The sequence below is a fragment of the Lipophrys pholis genome (assembly GCF_963383615.2).
Source record: "Lipophrys pholis genome assembly, chromosome: 17".
NCBI classification, from domain to species: Eukaryota; Metazoa; Chordata; class Actinopteri; order Blenniiformes; family Blenniidae; genus Lipophrys; species Lipophrys pholis.
The window spans coordinates 15,998,081-16,017,742 of NC_137643.1; the positions used below are offsets into that span (position 1 = coordinate 15,998,081).

Genomic DNA, 19,662 nt, shown 5'->3' on the forward strand with positions numbered 1-19,662 from the left:
AATGTATATGGTGCTGACTGGCAAAACAATCTATAGTGAGCAGAAATATTGTATGCACATCTTCTTTTCCCATTTCAGACACCTGCAGTGACTTGCTGAGGAAGCACACTGCTTGAATCGTGCAGCAGGGCTGGATTCTTTATTTTTTTTTTTCCTTCTGATGACCCAGTTGGGAGGCACATTGACGATGCAACTAAGACACAGACGGAAGAGGAATCTTGGCAACACATGACTGGATAATCATTGCAGTACTTTAATATTCAAAAGAGCGAATGAGAGTGAGTGATAACACTGAGGAAGACGAGACAAAATATGGGAGGCAGGGACTGAGGATAGGATTGAAGGTGCAGCAGATATGTGGGGAATGATGGGGGGGGTGAAAGATGGGAAGGAAACAGGCAGTGGTGAGTGGTGGAGTGCACGGACTGCAGTAAGACATGAATAGATAAGAGTTCTCCTCAATTCCCAGTAGATATTTTCAGAAGCCCGGCAAATGTTTCTAATTCCTTTTTCCTCCTTTCGCCTCCCTCTCCATTGCTACAGATTAGATATGAGTACAGACTTCTGCAAAGAGATGGAGAAGAGAAAAGAGAAGAATAAGATGAAAAAATGAGTCTGCTGGTTGCCATGGTGATGAGAGGGGAGAGATTCCAGAGTGGTCTCGGCCATTACGCAGTGTGTTGGGGAGATGGACTGTGCAGCACTTAGGCTTATTGCAGTGTGGGCTGAAAAAGAACAGATATCTAATATAGACGAGATGGGCTCACACCAAAATGGTGGATGGTAAGCACAGTCTTAATAAAAAGAGGCGGCCGAGTACTGAGGTTTTACTGCCAAAAAGCTGTGCTGAGAAAAGCCAATAAGGCTGAGAAAGAAAAAAAAAAGAAAGAATAAAGAAGAATTATCCAATTTGAGGAAGGACATCAAGGAAGTAAAACCAACACATGTGGACTAGATGGCATTGTTGTTTTAGGGCATGCATGGACACACGTAAAAACACAGCAAGAGGTGCCTAAAATCCCCTCCTACAACATTCTCATACAATCACTTGGTTAGCAAAAAAGAACAGTAGTAGCCTATTTTGTCTACCCACTGAATCATATGTAATGATCAAGGACAACAACAGCTAAAGATAGACATTCCGTGGCATTCTGTGCAACTGAGGTGGAAGAGGTATTAAAATTGAGGCCTTTACGATCAATTTGCTCAATTCAACAAACATTTACCAAACAATAACAAAAACATGTCAGCTTGTTCCTATGAAAGTATAGATTTTTTCCAACAAAGGAAGGGGATTATCCAAAAAATCTTGTAATTTAACACCCTATAACACTTCCATCCATCATTTAAGAGCGTTTATCCAACTCAGCCTGGATCAGAACCGGGACGGGTCACCAGTCCATCACATGACCAACACAGAGACAAAAACCACCCATATTCACACCTATAAGCAATTTAGAATGATCCTTTATATTCAAAGACATCTTTTGGAATGCAGAAGGAAACCTGAAAAAGCACCACAAACCCAATCCAGGCTCAAACTTCAATATAAGGTGAGAGTGTTAACCATCACACCCAATGACTATAATTTTCCGCACAATAAGTCAACCCTGAATATAAGTTGCATCTGTCATTCAATGTGTCATGAAGAAAGAAAAAAAACTCCACAAAAAACAAGTCACACTGGTGTATAAGCTGAATTTCTGCCAGCAGCTCACTGTTGGAGAACCATCTGTGAATTTGCTCTTTCAGCTCTGACCGTTGCGCTTTTAGTAGACAATTAGCCTTCTTTATTTCCGTCATCACAGTATCTTTGTTAAAGTTTTCTGCTGCATATTTTAGCATTTTTAGTTTGAATTCTGCCGTGCTGCTTTTTATTTTGGGTGAAATTTTGCTTGTACTTTCAGCTAAACCTGGTGGAGGTTTTTCCACTGGTACTGTAGCCACATGCTGTTGTTGCCAGATGGTATGTAAACGTATATACATTTTTTTCTTGATATAACTTGCATGACCAGGCAAACAGCTAAAACAAAATGGATGACCCATACCTTCATTTAAAAAAACAAGAAAAAAACACTTTAATAAAGTTGTGCCACAAGCAACAATGCCATACCATGAATCTAATTTTGTTCAAAGCTCCAGTTAATTTGTATGATTAAAAATCCCTTGAATAACATTTATATCCCACAACTTCCTCTAAACTCAGCTGTAACTTTACTTGACCCCTAAACAAATTCCCACATAATATTTTATTGATTTACCTCATGTAGGAAGCATGTTTGGCCTCGATGAGACACAAGAGTTTAGGGTCAGATCACTAACTGTATTAGGTCCCCATCAGAGAATGGAACAAGGCTACAGGAGCATCAGTAGCATACAAATGTTGACAGAACTGTATCATGCCAAGGTAAACTCTGGTTAATGCATCCTATACACAGCTGGCATTCTTCACTAACTATATTATTCAAGTCTGATTTCCCTGAAGTAAACAATACACCCACGACTTTGGCTTAGAGTGCCACTGGGCTGCAAAAAGAAAAACCAGAATGCAAAATAAGACATCCGATAACAGGCTGGTTATGGTTTACCTTGGGCCACTAAATGCAGTAGCTAGTGTATATGACACACCGTCTACAACTATGTTTTGAATGAGACAATAAAGGCAGAATATGTAGAAACCCATTTTGTGTACATGTTTGTTTTTGCCCATCACATTTCGCAGCAACATAACAGGGTGACTCACGCTGTAGCCGGAGAGCACAAAGCCCAGTCATGTGTTAAGTAATTTGTTTACAAGTGTGTTTGACTGAAATGGAGTGTAACAAACTGCTTAAATAAACAAAAATTGTAGAGCAGAAGATTTCCAAATAAGAAATGGGTGATCTGACAAGTGGGGGAAAAAAAATTACTCTAAAGGTGAATATGAAACACTGGGAGCGGGTATCCACATTGGTATAATTTTAAATTACCACCTGACAAAGACAAGATGCAGCCCTCTTCCTCTCCGGATGACGCACAGTCACGTCACTGGCCATGTGTGACTTTTGGCGGCTGCCTTTTTACCAACTTGTTCGTCACCAGGCACACCATTTATAAGCGGGTGCTAATCAAATTGAAGCAGGCTAGTGGCTCTACGCCAATGGCACCTGGTCAATGGGACTTCACATAAAGCAGCCTCAAAGCTGTGCCTCAGCCTTTGCAATATCTTCCCGCTTTCATGTCTACCTGGGTATTTCAATAGCAAAGAAAAAAAAAAAGGATTTGTAAGTGCACATTACTCAGATATGAGGTGCCCAAATACTACTGTGGATATTTAAGGGCTGAGATTAAATTAAAACATGAACTCATTTTTCATCCAGTTACTGATATTTGAACCTATACAAAAAACATCGCAGAGAATGTCAGAAGTGTCCCGTTTCTTTTTCAGCATTTAAAGCCTCATGTTCATTCCCCCCCCGAAAAAAGGTCTCGTTACTTCATGGACATTCACCATGCCTCGTCTTTTTAACAAGGCTGTGATGGCACCGGCGAGCTTGCATGTGGCATTGAGGAAATTGCCAGAGAGGTTCAAAGGATAAAATAGAATAGAAGTGAATGAAGGTGGCAGCTTTCCATCTGAGGAACGGACTGAACTGCGGAGATTCGTGTGCGTATCCTGTGTGATAAATGCCACCTGTGGGTGGTCTCCTATCCGTTCCCTTGCAGCGAACCGGCGTTGGGCTTCGCATGCCTCCAGTACTTCTCACTCCCCAATTAACATTCAGTCTAACCTACAGGGCAGCTCCACATGTCAGCACAGCAGAGACTCTCTCTCCGTTCCCAGAGTGACACAGGTCACCGCAGTTGGTCTCGCCCGCGTCGCACGAGGTGGGTGACAGGTAATTATGGCTTTGCTCTCATTTCTCCCAGGGCTCAACAGGCTTGATATCCTTCAACTAGCCTCGTGAGTAGCAATGTCACCATAAGGTTTGAGAAATACAGCACTTTACACTCTGTGCCGTATCCGTGCGCCATAGAATGAAGTACGTCCGTGATTGATATGACTGCAGTCCAAAAAAAAGAGAGCGCGAGAGAGCGAGAAGTCTTGTTTGGTTGACATAGTAGCGTCGTTGTAACTCAAGTTGTTAAATTCTTTGCAGTCTTAAATTACAAGTTACCTGCAAAGTTCTAGAGACATATTTGCGGCAAGAGACGGTTACATCACCCAAGGTCAGAAGCAAGACAAGCTTGACAGTTTTGTTTCCACTCATGAGAAGGAAAGGCACAATGCCCCAATTGCCTCCCAGTGGAGTTCACAAACAGTCTCTCAGCTCTTTTTCGTCTTTGATTTTATCGAGTCACGCAGTGTGGTCTTGGGTCTCCCGAGCCTCTTGATGTTGGTCCAATGAGCCACAACCGCACATTCTCAATATCTCAGAAAGACTGACAAACCCTTGTCAGATAATTAGTCTAATTAGTCACCCGCTTGTATTTGCGTTTCCTCCCTGGCCTCGCGGTCCCTCCTACATGTAGCTGTCATTGCTAACATTAATATGATTCTGCCATGGGTCATATAGCACTCTGTGTCACTGTGATAAAGGTGGGAAAGAAAGAAAGAGAGATAATAGCCCATAATAGAAAGATTGCATATATCTAAATAAAACAGAACTAGTTCAAAGCCTACAGCTCATTTTAAACTGTAATATGAGTAAAGTCATGTTGTAGTTTCTCTCAATGTTTGCTTTTAGGTCTGAGAGTATTCATGAAGGATTTGTCTCCTTGAGTGAACACAAACAGAACCCATCATTTAAAAATGTGTGCATAGATTACTCTCAGAAAAGAACACGCACAGTAAGAAAAAAAAAAACTTGATTGAAATTCATCTTAAAAGGTCATTTACACATGCATGCTGTAAGAATTCAAAACAACATGATCATTTTTACTTGCAACCAAAAGAAATAAATATCCACACAGAAGTCGTGTTACCTTCATAGGCAGCTTTAAATCCCTGCCCGCTGACCGCGTAGTCAGACAGCAGCCACAGTGTGAGCCTGGAGCCTGTACTCACAATGGGTGAAGGCAGCTGGAACCCAGTTAACCTGAGAACAAATGGACAGAAGGACAATAACGGTCAGACAAGAGAAAAAAAAAAAACCCAAAAAAACGAGATCCAATCAAGAGCCCAGTTGGTAGCAAGGTCAGGTGTGGAGCCCACTTCCATCAAGTCTGCTCCCATCAAGCCAGCTGTTCCCTCAGGCATTCAAGGATAACTTTGTGTATAACGAGGCTCTGAATCATCCGCAAATTATTAAAATGTCAAGACCTCAACAGGACAGACAACCTTAACGGATTCCTTCCCCGTCAGCAAAGACAGAGTAACTGCAATCATGTGTTTGTGTTGAATTACAGGCGCAGCGGCCACTGTGGGGAAGAACAAACAGCCCAACGTACAGAAAACTGAAAATTATCGGAATTTACGTCCACAAACACTCCTTATAACACATCTGTAGTTTGTAGAAAGTACAGTGTATTCAGCCAACCGTGTCTCAGCCCATAGAGAACGGTCTTGATATAGCTTTACAAAGCAGACTTGTACATTCAATCGTTTTATGCGTCAAATTACCACATTTCAGTCTGTTTTTGTACCCCATCTGACATGTGTTTGTACTACACTCCAACTCTGATTTTGTGAGACAATAACTAATCACTAGCTCAAAGCTACGTAAACACAAATAGTAAGAATGGGTCATTTATTTTTCATTAGAAATTATAGGGGTTATTTATATACTATCAGTATGCATTATTAAACATTGAAATGATTGCAGTTGCCTCAGATTTGTCATTGTCATATAAGTTTTATGATCTGTATCTTGCAAAAGCAACCGAGAACCAAATCCATACTACAGTATCATCACAGTTTAGTTATGCATGCCCAATCTTTGATGTAGTAGCCAAGTGGTCCAGGTGCAGCACAAGCACAGACACTGAAACAGCAGACCAAAGGGAACGCGTTGTTTCACCCAAGGCACATGCATACACTCGAAATGACGGTTAAGCGTAAAACACAAAATATAAACGGTGTTTTTGGTGGGGACAATTTTAAAATACCAGTTAAAAAGACAGTAAATGCTCAGCATTTATTCAGAAATAATAAACATGGACATAATAATCACTTTTCACAAATGTATGCTGTGTAATAAGGTTTTCACCATGAGAGAACCTTATAAAATAACAGGCAAAACATCAATTTCTTTGATTTAGAAACACAAATATATATATATATATATATATATATATATATACTTTTATTTCTGCCATCATCTTTCATTTGATGCATTGTTTGAGTGTTTGCAGGGTAAGTTACGAGCTTGCACGTTTAAAATAGGATGTTGATCTCAGGATAAGTCAGGCAAAGTTAGAGGTATGTGAACACATTGTATGTTTGAAATTGATAACTTATTTAAAAACAGGAAAGCTGATATCTGTGACATCTGTGAAGACACTGAAATTAAAAAACACAACACAAGTCATTCATAAAAGACCTGTGTTTTGTGTTTGTTTTTTTAGGGGGGGCGGGTACTTTCACTCAAATTGTAGCTTATCTTGCCAAGTATTATGTATTTATTACAAACTGGTACATTATTAGAAGGGTAATATAACCTCCAACAGTCCTGCCTATCTCCTGATCTCGCCGCTGGCTATGTTAGAATCTCGTCACATGTTAAGCCCCATTTAGGCAACAATTTTAGTAAATAAAGCATTGCTTTTGCATTTTCGTTTCAGAGTTTTGTCTAGTCATGCAAGTGGAGGAGAAATAATCACTATGGCTGTGGTGGGCAAGTGCAGTCGCAGCGTTCTGTTTCCACATGTTTCCATGGCCACGGAGTCAGAGCATTTTCGATAAGTTCCACTTGGGAGCCGTTTTCAAAAAGTTTTGTTTTCAGTGGCTCCACGCACCATTGTCGTGTAAACAGACGGCCAAAGGTTTTCTGTTTTCACTTAAAAACGTTGTTGTGTAAACGGGACCTTAGATTTGTATGTTAGCGTCAACTTCGGCCACAACAAGAATTGTGTCATATTTGGATCAAATACACGATGACAAAAAGTGTTTGGAGAAAAAAAAAAGGCCTTTGTAAGGATCACTGTTTGATGATGTTTTATTTGTGTTTGCTGACAGAACTGACATTGATGTTTTAGCCAGCAAAGGTTTAAGTTGATCCACACTTCAGCTTTACCAAAATGACATTTTTTTCCCCTCCATGGCATCCCAGAGTAGCTTCTTGGGATTTGGGTCAGGGATCTAAGAGGGTATTTTTATGACTGTGAGCTTCTCCTGGGCAAAATGTTCCTCCAGCAGTCGGCTCGTATGCTTTAAATCAATGTATAACAGAGAGAGGAGCAGACTTTGATGTTACCGTCTCCAAGCTTTACACTACCCTTAGTTCAGTCTGGTTGGAAAGCCTCCCATTACTTTTCCCGAACAAACTTTCTACCATCAGATCTATTTGGGGTTGGGTTTGGAAAATAACACGTCTCTCTAAAAGCGGCTGTATTTCTGTGCATGTTCTTTTGCCTATGAAGGATTCCCGCTGTTCCACGCTCCCTCTGCCTCCACAGTCGCTGCTCAGGGAACTCAGTCGCATCTGGCAATTGTCACTGATCCCTGAAGCAAACCTTGCTGCTGCTTTTCCACCTGTTTTTTTTTATTTTTTTATCCTGATGTTGCTCACAACTCTACAGTCCAATCTGCTTCTGGCCTTTCTGTGTTTGTGTCAATGACGCCGCTGTGGAGGATACATTTGAGGTTTTTACTGGTGCAACAAATGGACTGCAAAGAAGTGGTGCGTATTGTTTCTTTCTCCAAGTTTTCTGTGATTGCCCTTTCCCAATGTTATATGTGTATATTAAAATACAATAACCTCATCACATGTATCTCTTGCAGTATATGCACTGGTAGTGCTCTTTAAATTAGTGGTCACCTTTGTGAAGTTTTTAAACTGTTGTGTGTCCAACAGTATAAGAAATATTGCGATTATAGTCTTGCTATGCCTATGGGCATATGAACTATCCAAAAATGATATGGCTGGGCATCCAATATTGACCAAAATAAAAGCTGTCAGAGATGCCTCCCTTTGATTTAGATGATTAGCTGAGTTACATCATTTGCTTTTGTACGTTCAGTCATCACACAATGTCACATTAATTTCAGATGTTTTGAAGTGAAAAACGAGAAGTAAAATCAAAGACATTAGTCTTGGTATACAATCCCTGTTCCATTACTTTACGATGCAAACTTTACTCGTTGAGTGACATCATGTAAAAGAAACAATGTCTATTGAACTATGGGAGTGGAAATTAGATCAGGTGCCACCCATGAGTCACTATAGAACCTGTACCCCTGCTTTTCTCTGATATTGTTTCATCCAACACAGGGCTGTGACACTGGAGTCGGTCCCAGCTGACTGCCAGTAAAGGCAGGGTGCACCCTGGATAGGTTGCCAGTCCAAACCCCTCCCCCCCAAAAAAACCCCACTGCATTAACATTAACTGTAGCATAATGTATGATTAATAAAACTCGCTTTTTGAAGTTTCATTCCATGCTGTAAATGTCACAGCAATATTTTGGAATTGATGCTCTTCTCTTTGTTCTGGACTCCACAAGGCATTTTGTTCCCCTCTCACTTCAATCGTGGAGATTTTGTTTGAGGACCCCCCCCACCCCCACCCACTGTCAGCACAAACAAGCTTCATTTTTGAAAATGGAGGGAGGAATTTGCTGATGGTTACTCCTGGAAATTAATAACAAGCACATTTAAAATAATGTTGGAAGCCATGAATGTAGTTTTGAGTAATGATCCTTGTCTTATTAGGCCCAGCTTTACAAGGTTCAGCTATTAAATCCATTTAACATGTTTTGCCACCCACATACTCACAGTGCTCACATACACCTCGCATAGCCATTAAATAACAGGTGTCCACTATTCATTTGTTGCCACAGGTTGATTGCCCTGCACATAGACATGACCGAGTGTGTGCTATAGATCACTGATTTATAGATTCTAATAAAGGACAATGTCGCTCACTGAAGTTTTAGCTCATCTCTGAAATTTGTCTTCCCGGGAGTCACTTCCATTTTCATTTTCCGTTCCCGTGCGAGCTCTTCTCTCTGCATGTGTATCCCACTCTTTACAATCTATTATGCCCCTGCCTTTTTATCTCTCGGCATTAAGTGAAGCCTCGGTGTTTCTCCTAATCCTTAAGTACCACACTGGAAGTGTGGAAAATTGCAAAAACACCAGTGCGGAAAGATGAATTGGACCAAAAAGGGGAGAAGACTCTAATATATGCATGATTTCACTCTTCTGTGGGAGATTGTCACGGTGGGATATCGGCTAAACGATGGGACACATGTTCGTGCAAATAGCCCCTCCGTTGACCACAAATTGAGTTGGAAGGCAGCCATCTTGGTTCAGCAGCACACTGCGGTGAATGAGGGGTGGGTTTGATGATGGGTATGATGGAAGGGCTGAAGTGAAGCGCAATCTGCATACAAGGAGGGATTCTCGCCGCTTTAGATATCGAGATCATCTCGCATAACCTTGATACTGGCCTCTCAAACCATTTTACCAAGCTAAAAGAAATTGAAATGGATGTTTTCAGAAAACAGGCTGGCTTCACAGATTAAATAAAGCAAGCCAAAGTGTGGTGTGGTGGGAATAAAATACCACTAGGGAATTGCCCTGTTATCAAGGAAGAGATGCAACATATGACTGAGCAATAGAATGAAAGGGATGTGCGGTGCATGAGTGAGGGAATACAAAAGAATGGCAGACACAAAACAGAGAAGAAGAATAGGTGTGTTTGTGCATGGCTGCCTTCACATTGAAGAGTATGTGCTGGACGTAAATGTTTGCGTAAGCGCATGTGTGTGTGTGTGTGTGTGTGTGTGTGTGCATGCATGGACAGAGCAGAGGTCTATTAAGAGGGCTTTCCACCTGACTGGCCTCAGCATCATCTCAATGAGGAACCTCTGCTTCCAATTATCCCACCACTACCCATGGGAGTGGGAGGGAGGGAGGGGTGGGTGGAGCAAAAGTTCAGAAAGATGGCTGCAAAGAGAAAGGGTGGCGATATTGTAATACGGAGATGGCAGTGTTAGAGAGCACTTTGATGAAGGGCAGAATACGAACAGCGAGAAGACAAGAGAAACCACACTGGTGCGTGGGAATGGATTAAAAAAAAAATTTTAAAAAACAACGAAACAAACTCTCACCATGAGCCTGAGTTGAGTAAGGATGAGTCATGGTGAGAAACTCCTTCATTTGGCTTGAGAGCTATTCAGGGATTTATGCTCACACGCACGCACACACATGCACGCTTTAACGCATTTGAACATTTTCAAGCACATGTGTGATCTCTCTCCCAAATATATGCATGTTTGCAGCTATACACAGACGGAGATTAAATCAGGTCATTTGTCCTTTAATCTTATTCACCCTTCTGTGTGTGTGTGTGTGTGTGTGTGTGTGTGTGTGTGTGTGTGTGTGTGTGTGTGTGTTCACAGGGTAACACAGTGTGCTGATACAGCTGATTTTCCCCCTGAAGGAGGGAAGAGGGGAGGATAAAAAAAAAAGAAGAAAAAAAACAGATAGAGCAGCAAGATTTTGATGGCTGAGTCGAGGGGGGACATTAGCCAATAAATGATGGGTGATGGGAGAGAGACGGAGGGAGAGGGAGCAGAGGTGCGGAGTGGAGAAGTATTGGTGTATTTTTATGTGAAGTTGTGTGAGCGTGTGCCTTCTATACGAGACCCCATGCAGCTATAACTTGTCAGTGGTCAAGGCCAGGGGCTGATGCTGTTTTGTGCTCTGTGAGCTCTAACTCCCCACTGACTGCCTATCACACCGAGAGCAACGCGATGAACTACTGCCCTGCCAGCACGCACGCACACACGCACGCACGCACGCACACACGTGTGTTTGTCGCCTTCCAGGGAAATTGCATTGACTTCTGTTTCTTCCATGCAGATTTATTGCAACGTGGACTATAGCTACTACAAAAAAGATCCCAAAACCTTACTATAACCACAGACAAACCTCAAACATATGTTCAACTAAAAAAAAAATTTATTGATGGGGACATGCATTTTGTGCCAAAAAGTTCCCAGAATGCTTGTATTACTTGCTTGCACGTGCGATGTAATCTCAAACATGAAAACTACCCAAAAGCTCACAATTACTTTGTATTGCCTTCTAACAAATCTTCACAGATATTTGTGTTGGTTTTTGCTCTTGGGGACTTAAAAAAATGTTTTAATTATAATTCAAAGTCCAAGAACTCATGACGTGAGTGTGGAAATTGAATTAGCTCCCCATACGCACACATAGGGGGCAGTGGTGGCCTACAGGTTAGAGAAGTACACTTGGGATTAGAAGTTCACAGGTTCATTTCCTACACCCAATAGGTCAATGATCTGAACCACAGTGACATCTTTAACCCCCAGCAGCTCCCCAGGGTCTGTGGCAGCCCACTGCAGCCGAGAAGTAGGATGGCTAAATGTCAAAAAATATGTACCGAAGGACTACATGCCCTCATAATGTTCCCATTGGCACTCGTGTTACACCGAATCACGTTTATTATAACGTTACATGCATATTTAGCCTTAAAATTGAGTATCTTACATTTATTTCCCGAAACTGTATCCTCAGTTGAATTGAACTACCACCTCCTAAAAATGAAAATTTTGATTTAAGCTTAAACATAGACAAACCTTTGAACAAGTCACCTCAAAATGTATGACTTGCTTTTTTTGTCCCAACGAGGAGGAAGTGTACCTACCACACACACACACACACACACACACAAATTACTGATGTATTTTTAATGCATTATAGTCTCAAGCTTCTTAACTGTCACAAATAAGTGTCAAAGCCTAACCTTGACCGAATCTGTACTATTTATATATGTTTCACCGCTCCGACAGCATTATCTAAATAGTATTGAGTCCCCATGAGGTAGGTCAGACTGGACAAGGCTCGGGTTTCTGACTGAAAGACACACGCGCACGTTGGTGCAGGTGCGTGTGTGTCGAGATGACTCATCACGAGCTCTACTTACAGTAAAGAAAAAAAAAAAAGAAAAAAAGCTGACCATGTAGCCTGGTGGAGGTTAAAATGGCACTTCATTCCCACACACATGATTTGATTCCCCCAGTTAATAGGGAGAGTTTCACAAGCAATTAGACTGTATTCCTACCAGCCTCCTTATCCTTTCTTGTTGGCTAAGCTGTAATGTTCCGCGTCACTCTGCCCAAGGGCATGATCTGGCCTTGATAGAGTTGCCTTCAGCACTCTCAGATTCTGTTAAAATTCCTGGGTACTCTAAGTGTATTAGCAGTAATCGGAGTGATTAGCGGTTTTACAGGCAAAGAGGCAATTGCAACCCCTAAAATTCTAATTACTGTAAAAATGGACTATATCCTGCATATGACAGGAGACGGCATGATGGTGCACTTTTTGCAGCAACCCGTTTCTGTCATCTTATTTGGTGATATTTGTAAATGGCTATAAGAGCTCGAGTCTTCAGTCTGTCGAATAAGCTCACAAGTCCTGGAGAACACCCATCTATATGACATGAGTATCTCAATGGCAAAGCACTTCATAGGCTCACAGAACTCAGCTTTGCACACATGAAACAATAGAGTTTTGATGAGGAGGCACTTTAAATGATGTGATAGAGGCAGGAGCTATTCAATCCGACACTTAAAGCTGACACGTTGAAAATAAAGGTGATAAAGGTGGCTACTTGACCTCTGTAGGATAATTCCGTTTTAATTGTGCACCTCTGTTAAAAGAGATTTGTCGGGCCTCCATCGTATGAATGTGTACAGTAAAAAAACTCATCAATTGCAAAATAGGAAATTTACTAAGCACGTTTATATTGCTGACACCATCCATGGCCCACATGTGCCCCCCATCTGTCTTCTTTGTGGCCTGTTAGATCTCATGAATAGTGATGCAAGGAAGGATGTCACTGAACCACATTTGAACGTAAAATCAGAGACAAATATTCCTTAAATAGTATAAAACTGAAAGCAATTGAAGGTGGAGATTACCACATGAGTGTATTGTGATTCAACAAGCTTAATTCACAGCCTTTCATTAGCTCTTTTACATTACTCCCTCCAATTGTCATATTAAATAATCCATTACAATTTGGCCCTCTGGTAGACATGATAACACTTTAGTGGCTGTAATCATAATCAAAGTTCCCCATCTCGGCCATTAATATTGCCTGTTTTACAAGCAAATTGTTTTACAACAAGCTCCTTTTTTCCTTTTTTCTTGAGTACAGTTTTGTTAATCCAACACCTTTTTTGTGAAGCAAAGTCAAAATCAATGTAACCTTCGGTGGGGTACCGCTACCACCAACAGTTGAATGACGCAGTAGTCACGTAGTTATCATTCATTCTTTGTGTTTATTGTTTAGGAGCTGACCTTCATAGACTGGTTGAATCTGCTGTCTGAAGGTTACATGTGACTCTCTAACAGAATGGGACATTGGGACTGTGCAGTACAGTTCAACACTAAATTTGCTTGTTGTGTTTGTTGTTCTGTGCGTTTGCTTTTTCCCCACCAGGCTATTGGGAGTATGAGCTCCCATGAGACCCTGATTAATCACCACAGCGGGGGACAAACAGACAAGACGATGCAGTTTTTGCAGCTTTGTTTACACCATGGGAGTTTTAACTTTGCCGCAATTCTAGGCTTACATGATTGATTTCAGAGAGATTATCCTTTCAAACGGTCTGTTTTACATAAACACTGGCTTGTCAATAAAAAAATGTAAAAAAAAGAGAGTGCTTTACTTACCAACTCTGATTTGTAACATGGGAATGAACAATAACTTATTTTTGAATGTAATTTCTTGATTCACATCACATTTGTGTCTATATTTATAGATTTCTCCCGGATTTAGCCCCTCATCGCACTTTCGAGAAAAGTTTCGGTTCCACCACAAAGGTAAGACTTAGATAGCCACAACAAAGACTTGTAAATCTCGCACATATCTGCCCACAATCCCGCAACCCATCAATATTTCAAGCACGACTGACATTTTTTTGACTCCACAGACTGTCTTGAGGAGAAAGATGGGCTGTAAGCACACTGTGGATCATTAATATTGATATATGCATGTGACATCACAAAGTATTTGCGTATCGTGGCTGAATGGTAAGGTTGGCCGAGTCTCTCATGCCGAATGCTGATGGAGGATAATTAACCACAGCCAGTTCCAACTGAGGGACAAACCGCAGAGAAGTCGTTAACAAACCAGGGTCTTCAGAGGAGGCGGAAGCAGCAGCGAGTGAAAGAGGCTGATACAAGGGAAAATGCTGAGTGGAAAGGATGGTGAAAGAGGGAGACAGGAGTGGGAGGGGAAACAATATTAGCAGTGATTTCAGGAGAACTGAATAGGGAAAATAGCAAATAGCACTGTGTGGGGGTGATGGCTGCAAAAAAAAATATCTATATATATCTATATATATATATATATATATAGATATATATACACAAGCAAAATGTAAATTCCTGAGCTATAAAAAAAAAAAGGAATCTAAAACTCAGGGGTGGCAAGAGCGAGGTAGAGATAAACAAACAATGAAAAATAAAAAATAATAGTTTCAGGTATAATGATATATTACCTAACTTTTTGGTTAATAAGAATGCACAGGCAGCATCAGTAATTGTTAGCTGTTATTTAACATGCAAATTAAGGCCCTGTTTACACAGCAATGTTTGAGGTGAAAAAGCATCATTGTTGCATGTTTGTTTCAGAAAGGTTTTGCGTTTACACTGCAAGATTTTGAAAACATTGCCAGTTTCCACAGAAGTGTCAGAAATGCTGAGAAGGATGCAGTTAGCATCTCAGGCCACACGTTGGTGCTGTTCGTTGCTTTTATAATGAATCCCCATACACGTGCCCAGAGAACCGTAAACATAAACGACGGCGAGTACACAGACGTTCATTCATGATTCATGGCTGTCCACTATAAAAATACCAAGTCCCAGGCAAATATGGACTGGGAGTCATGCCACCGTGGAGGCCGACATTGTTTGTTATTGTCCATCTACTTGAGCATGTTAAATTGAAAAACTTTACTATGGCCATGGTGTGCATGAAGGCTCCTCAAGACTGTGTAGTAGCAACTGTGTGTTTGGGGCCTCTTTGTAATTTCCACTACTCAACAGGTACTCAAGAAACACATCGCTGAACCGAATTGGAGGGCCATTTAGATCATGGGTTATGGATTGGTCACATTGCATTCAATTCTCAAGAAGAGCGAATCAAATTGCTATCCTGACTCTAATGGGCTAAAGGCAATCATACGTTTAGTCTGTAAGTTTGTGGTGAGGAACAATGTTCAATTACAACCTCTGTCACACTCAGTAGTGCATGCAGCACTCAGATTTACTTCTCCTGAAGTGTCTACCAGTCAGCAAGCGAGTGTGACTGGTTTATCTCCAGGCTATCTGCACTCCATTAACACTGCATCACATTGTTCTGATACTATCAGCATCTTCCAAACACCGAAGGTGCACATAAGGAAAGAGAGAAGGTTGGCATCACTGTGAAAACCATTTATGAAAAAGACTATCTATATGTTCATTTCTTTTTTTCTTGAATGGTTGATTTGCATATTTACAACATTGGTTGAAGTTACTGCTTTTTTTTTTCTGTATACACAAATGAAAAGCATACAGAACATAGTCTAATGCTGTTGACATGCATGAGCAACTAAAAGGCTTGGTTATTTGATGCAGCAGCACAGAGTCCCTTCAATGCACAACAAAAGAGCTTAGAGAGAAAAAAAAAAAAGGGAGACGTAAACAGGAGAAATGAATTGTTTGTTAATTTGTCCCCCCCTTTGTAGAGACATAAGTCAATTACACTTACAGCAAACAAATCAAGGCAGACAAATAGAACAAGGTGACGTTCACACGTCCACCTTGTTTTCTCCCACTACCCACAATCGCTCTGCGGTAATCCTCGGGCAGAAAACAATTAGGGCTAAAATAAAAGTAATTCAATGTGGTGCCACTCTCTCCCCCTAGGAAAGTGACAAAGCTAAGTGGTAGCCATGAGATATGTTGTTTTCTTACTTCTGCTGGTATGCAAGTCTCTGTGTGTGAAGCAATCACCACACACAAGGATGCAGTACATGATCAGCCCGAGAGTCAATACAGAAATAAAAAAATAAATAAATGTAGAACGCAAACAGGTGAGGTGAACGCCACAAAAGCAATGAGTTGGCATGGTAGTGGAGCGGTTGGCACCTTTTCCTAATAGCAAAAAGACTTGGGGTGTATATTGTGGGTTTTCTCTAGGTATTCTGACTCTCTCCCAAAGTCCATAAGCATGGAATAACAGGTGAATTGGTGACTTTAAATTGCCCTTAGTGTGTATGACTGATAGTCTTTCTGCGTTGGCCCTGTGATGGACTGATGGCCTGTCCCCAGTGTACGTTGCCCTTTGCCCAATGTTGGCTTCCAACGAAAACGCGGACAAAGCGATTCGAGAAGATGGATGGTTGCTGCAATCTCTGCTTATGCCACGATATATAAACCATGTATTAGCTTTGTTGGAAGCATATTTTGCATGTTTGTTTTTTTTTCCCACAATCATAACTTTCCAAATGCTTGCCTGTGTCTGTTCAGTTGATGTGTAAATACCTATCCAGGAGCAGTAGTGGCGCGAAGGTTCACTTATACTGACATAAACCCCATTGCATAACACAAAGTTCAAAGCAGATCAAACACTGTGTTGATGAGTCAGTCTGACACGCATCAAAAATTTGATGTGAAACACAGCAGAGCAGAGTAGTGCAAAGAGCACGGCATGATGGGAATGTAATTGAGGAAAACGACTAATGTATACTTGCTTTGCAGCAGAGTAATTTTCACTCGTCAAGTTACTCAATCAAATTCAGCCATATACAACTTAAACCTTTTAAAAACAAGAGCTCCTGAATGCCGGGGGGCGATGGAAATCTCTGCCACAAACAGTTTGAAACATGACTAAGTTGTTATTTAAAAAAATAAAATAAAACAGATGTTACAAATCATATTAAATAAAGAAAAAAAATCCCTTACAAACATAAGTGAAAACATTTTTACATGCAAACAACGGAGGGACTGTTTACGCCACACTACAAGTCAAAAAGCATTATTTTGCTCCAGAAAAGTTTTCCTTTTACGCAGCAACAGTTTCAAAACGATGTCTGTGAACAGCGAAATGACAGAAAAGCTGAAAAGAATGTAGTCAGCATGCCAGGCCACGAGTTGGCGACGTCGACTGTTTTTGTGGTGAAACCACACACACACACAAGCGTGCAAAGAGAACAATACGCTAAAAACATTAACAATGGTGAGTCCACTGAAATTTGTATGGACAGCCGAAAACGTTGGATTGCTGTCCCGGGTGACTGTCAACTACGAAACTACCAAGTGGGAGGAGAATATGGACTGGGAGCCATGACACTCTGAAGGCCGTCATTGTCGTTTTGTCAATCCACACGCATTTGATGAAAAAAATGATTTACTATGGCCGCGATGTGCATGCGCAGTGGCAGCTTTTCAGAAAAGCTGCGTTTTCAACCAGTTTCCATGGAGACAGAGTCGAATCCTTATAAAGAAGCTCCACCTTGGGAGCCGTTTTCAAAATTCGCATTTTCAGTGGCTCGAAGCACCATTGTTGTGTAAACGGACAGCTAAAAGTTTCACTCTTTTCACTTGAAAGCATTCTTATGTGAACAGGGCCTGATTTATTGTGAAATAATAGGATCCTAAACAATACAACAAATAAAAGAAAATTACTCCACGTAGAATACAATCATAAAGTGGGGCAATGGTGGCTCAGCGGCTCAGAGTCGGTCGTCCAATAACCGGAGGGTTGGCGGTTCGAATCCCACTCTATCAAACAGTCATTGTCGTGTCCCTAAAGGCACTTTACCCACATTGCCTCGTATGAATGGTGCATGAATGTTGGTGGTGGTCGGAGGGGCCGTTGGCGCAAAATGGCAGCCACGCCTCTGTCAGCATGCCCCAGGGCACCATCACTGGTGTGAATGAATAATGGTCTCTGTACACTCTGTACACACGCTTTGAGTCAGTGCGAAAAAAAGCGCTATATAAATCCAAGCCATTATTATTATTAAAGGTATTATTTATATCGAGTCAGATCAGAAGCCAAAAGATTGGGCTTGGTTTCACAGGGCTAATTCTATACATTCCAATCTCTCCTATTCTCTTTAAGTCTTTTGCTGCTCCCTTGAAGTATCACCACAGTGAACTGTATCTTTTGAATTGGCAATTTATTTTCCCACTTGTGGCTCTTCTGACAATGGGGTTTGGTGACAGTGGGGATTCAAACTGCAACCTTCCAGTCACAAGCTGGCCTTCAGCGTTTTGCTTGTCTGCTGTGTTTTGTTTTGTTTTTTTTCCTTCACCGTCCCATCCTTTGTGGTGTCCCTCTTCTACAGTCCACGTCAGCTGGATGGGGATTTTAGTGTGTGTGAGTCACTGTTTTTCAATAACTGGACAGCCAAAATGAGGAGCCACTTCATTTCTCCTCCTTCATTAGTTCTTAACATTGTGTTCATGTTTACCAATTTGTGTTCGGAGGACCTATTCCCACCAAGTGACTTCATATCCACACAAATGGCATTTTCGGTTGCTACTTAACCAGCAGTTTGGGTCTCTGAGAAGCAGTTAGCATTTTATGAAAAGCCAATTTAAGAATTAATTTTGTGTGGGCGTGTTTTTGTGTGCGCACGGTGTGCCTGTTCATGTGGTCAGCAGTGTCGCCTCACAATCTCACCCCACTTCAAGTCAGGGATTGGGGCATTTCTGTGTGGAGGCTGCATGTTTTTTCAGGAGCGTTTTTCTCCAGAGACTCCAGTTTTTTCACACAGTACAAAAACACGCAAATGACATGAATTAATGTTTCCAAACATTGCCAAGTTGGTGTCAATGTGTGTGAGTCAGGGTGAACGCTGCCTTCAGGCAGTCTTCAGGGATCAGCTCCAGGACACAATGACCAGAAATTGGACTAGATGGTTGAGCAGATGGAAAAAGACTACAGTGAAGAACAAACCCATCTACTAAGCTTAGATTTTTTAATCCAAGCTTAAAAGTACTTTTTTTAAGTACTTCCCATACTCATAACAAAAATACTGTTGGCATATACTCAGTGGGCCCGTCAGCCCTGTTTGAATCACAGACTAAATCTGAGGCGTGTCCAAAGCGCCAACATCAAAAAGCTTGCATATTTTCTGTTTTTCTGCAGTGAAGGGAAACTGTGACGCTCCACTACTCAATACAATAACATTTCTTCAAAGAACAAAAAAGAAGAGTTCAATGTGAGTTTCTTTTGATAAAATGAAATAAAACTCCATAAATTCAAAGATTTTTATTTTTTTTTTATTTTTTTTTAAGTTTGGTATGGAAAAACTCGGATAGTGTCAAAGTCAAGGATATATGCACTGCAAACATCTTTGGACTGAGCTGGAATGCCTCCTGTGAGTCAGTCCTCGTACATAAACAAGGTCAGTGATGTTTTGTGATAAGTGGCAGAATAAAAACAAATCTCAACGGATAGGTTGCTAAATTATCCAATGACAGAGGA

At 41.1% G+C, this 19,662-nt stretch overlaps 1 protein-coding gene across 1 annotated transcript in view; it reads right to left on the minus strand.

Annotated features, from left to right (window-relative positions):
* Positions 1-19,662, minus strand: part of csmd2 (CUB and Sushi multiple domains 2) — a gene marked incomplete at both ends in the record, with an annotated part of 237,338 nt that overhangs the window by 185,743 nt on the left and 31,933 nt on the right. The window contains 1 exon segment of the mRNA XM_080484336.1: positions 4,966-5,078. Coding sequence (XP_080340462.1) covers positions 4,966-5,078 — 113 coding nt within the window.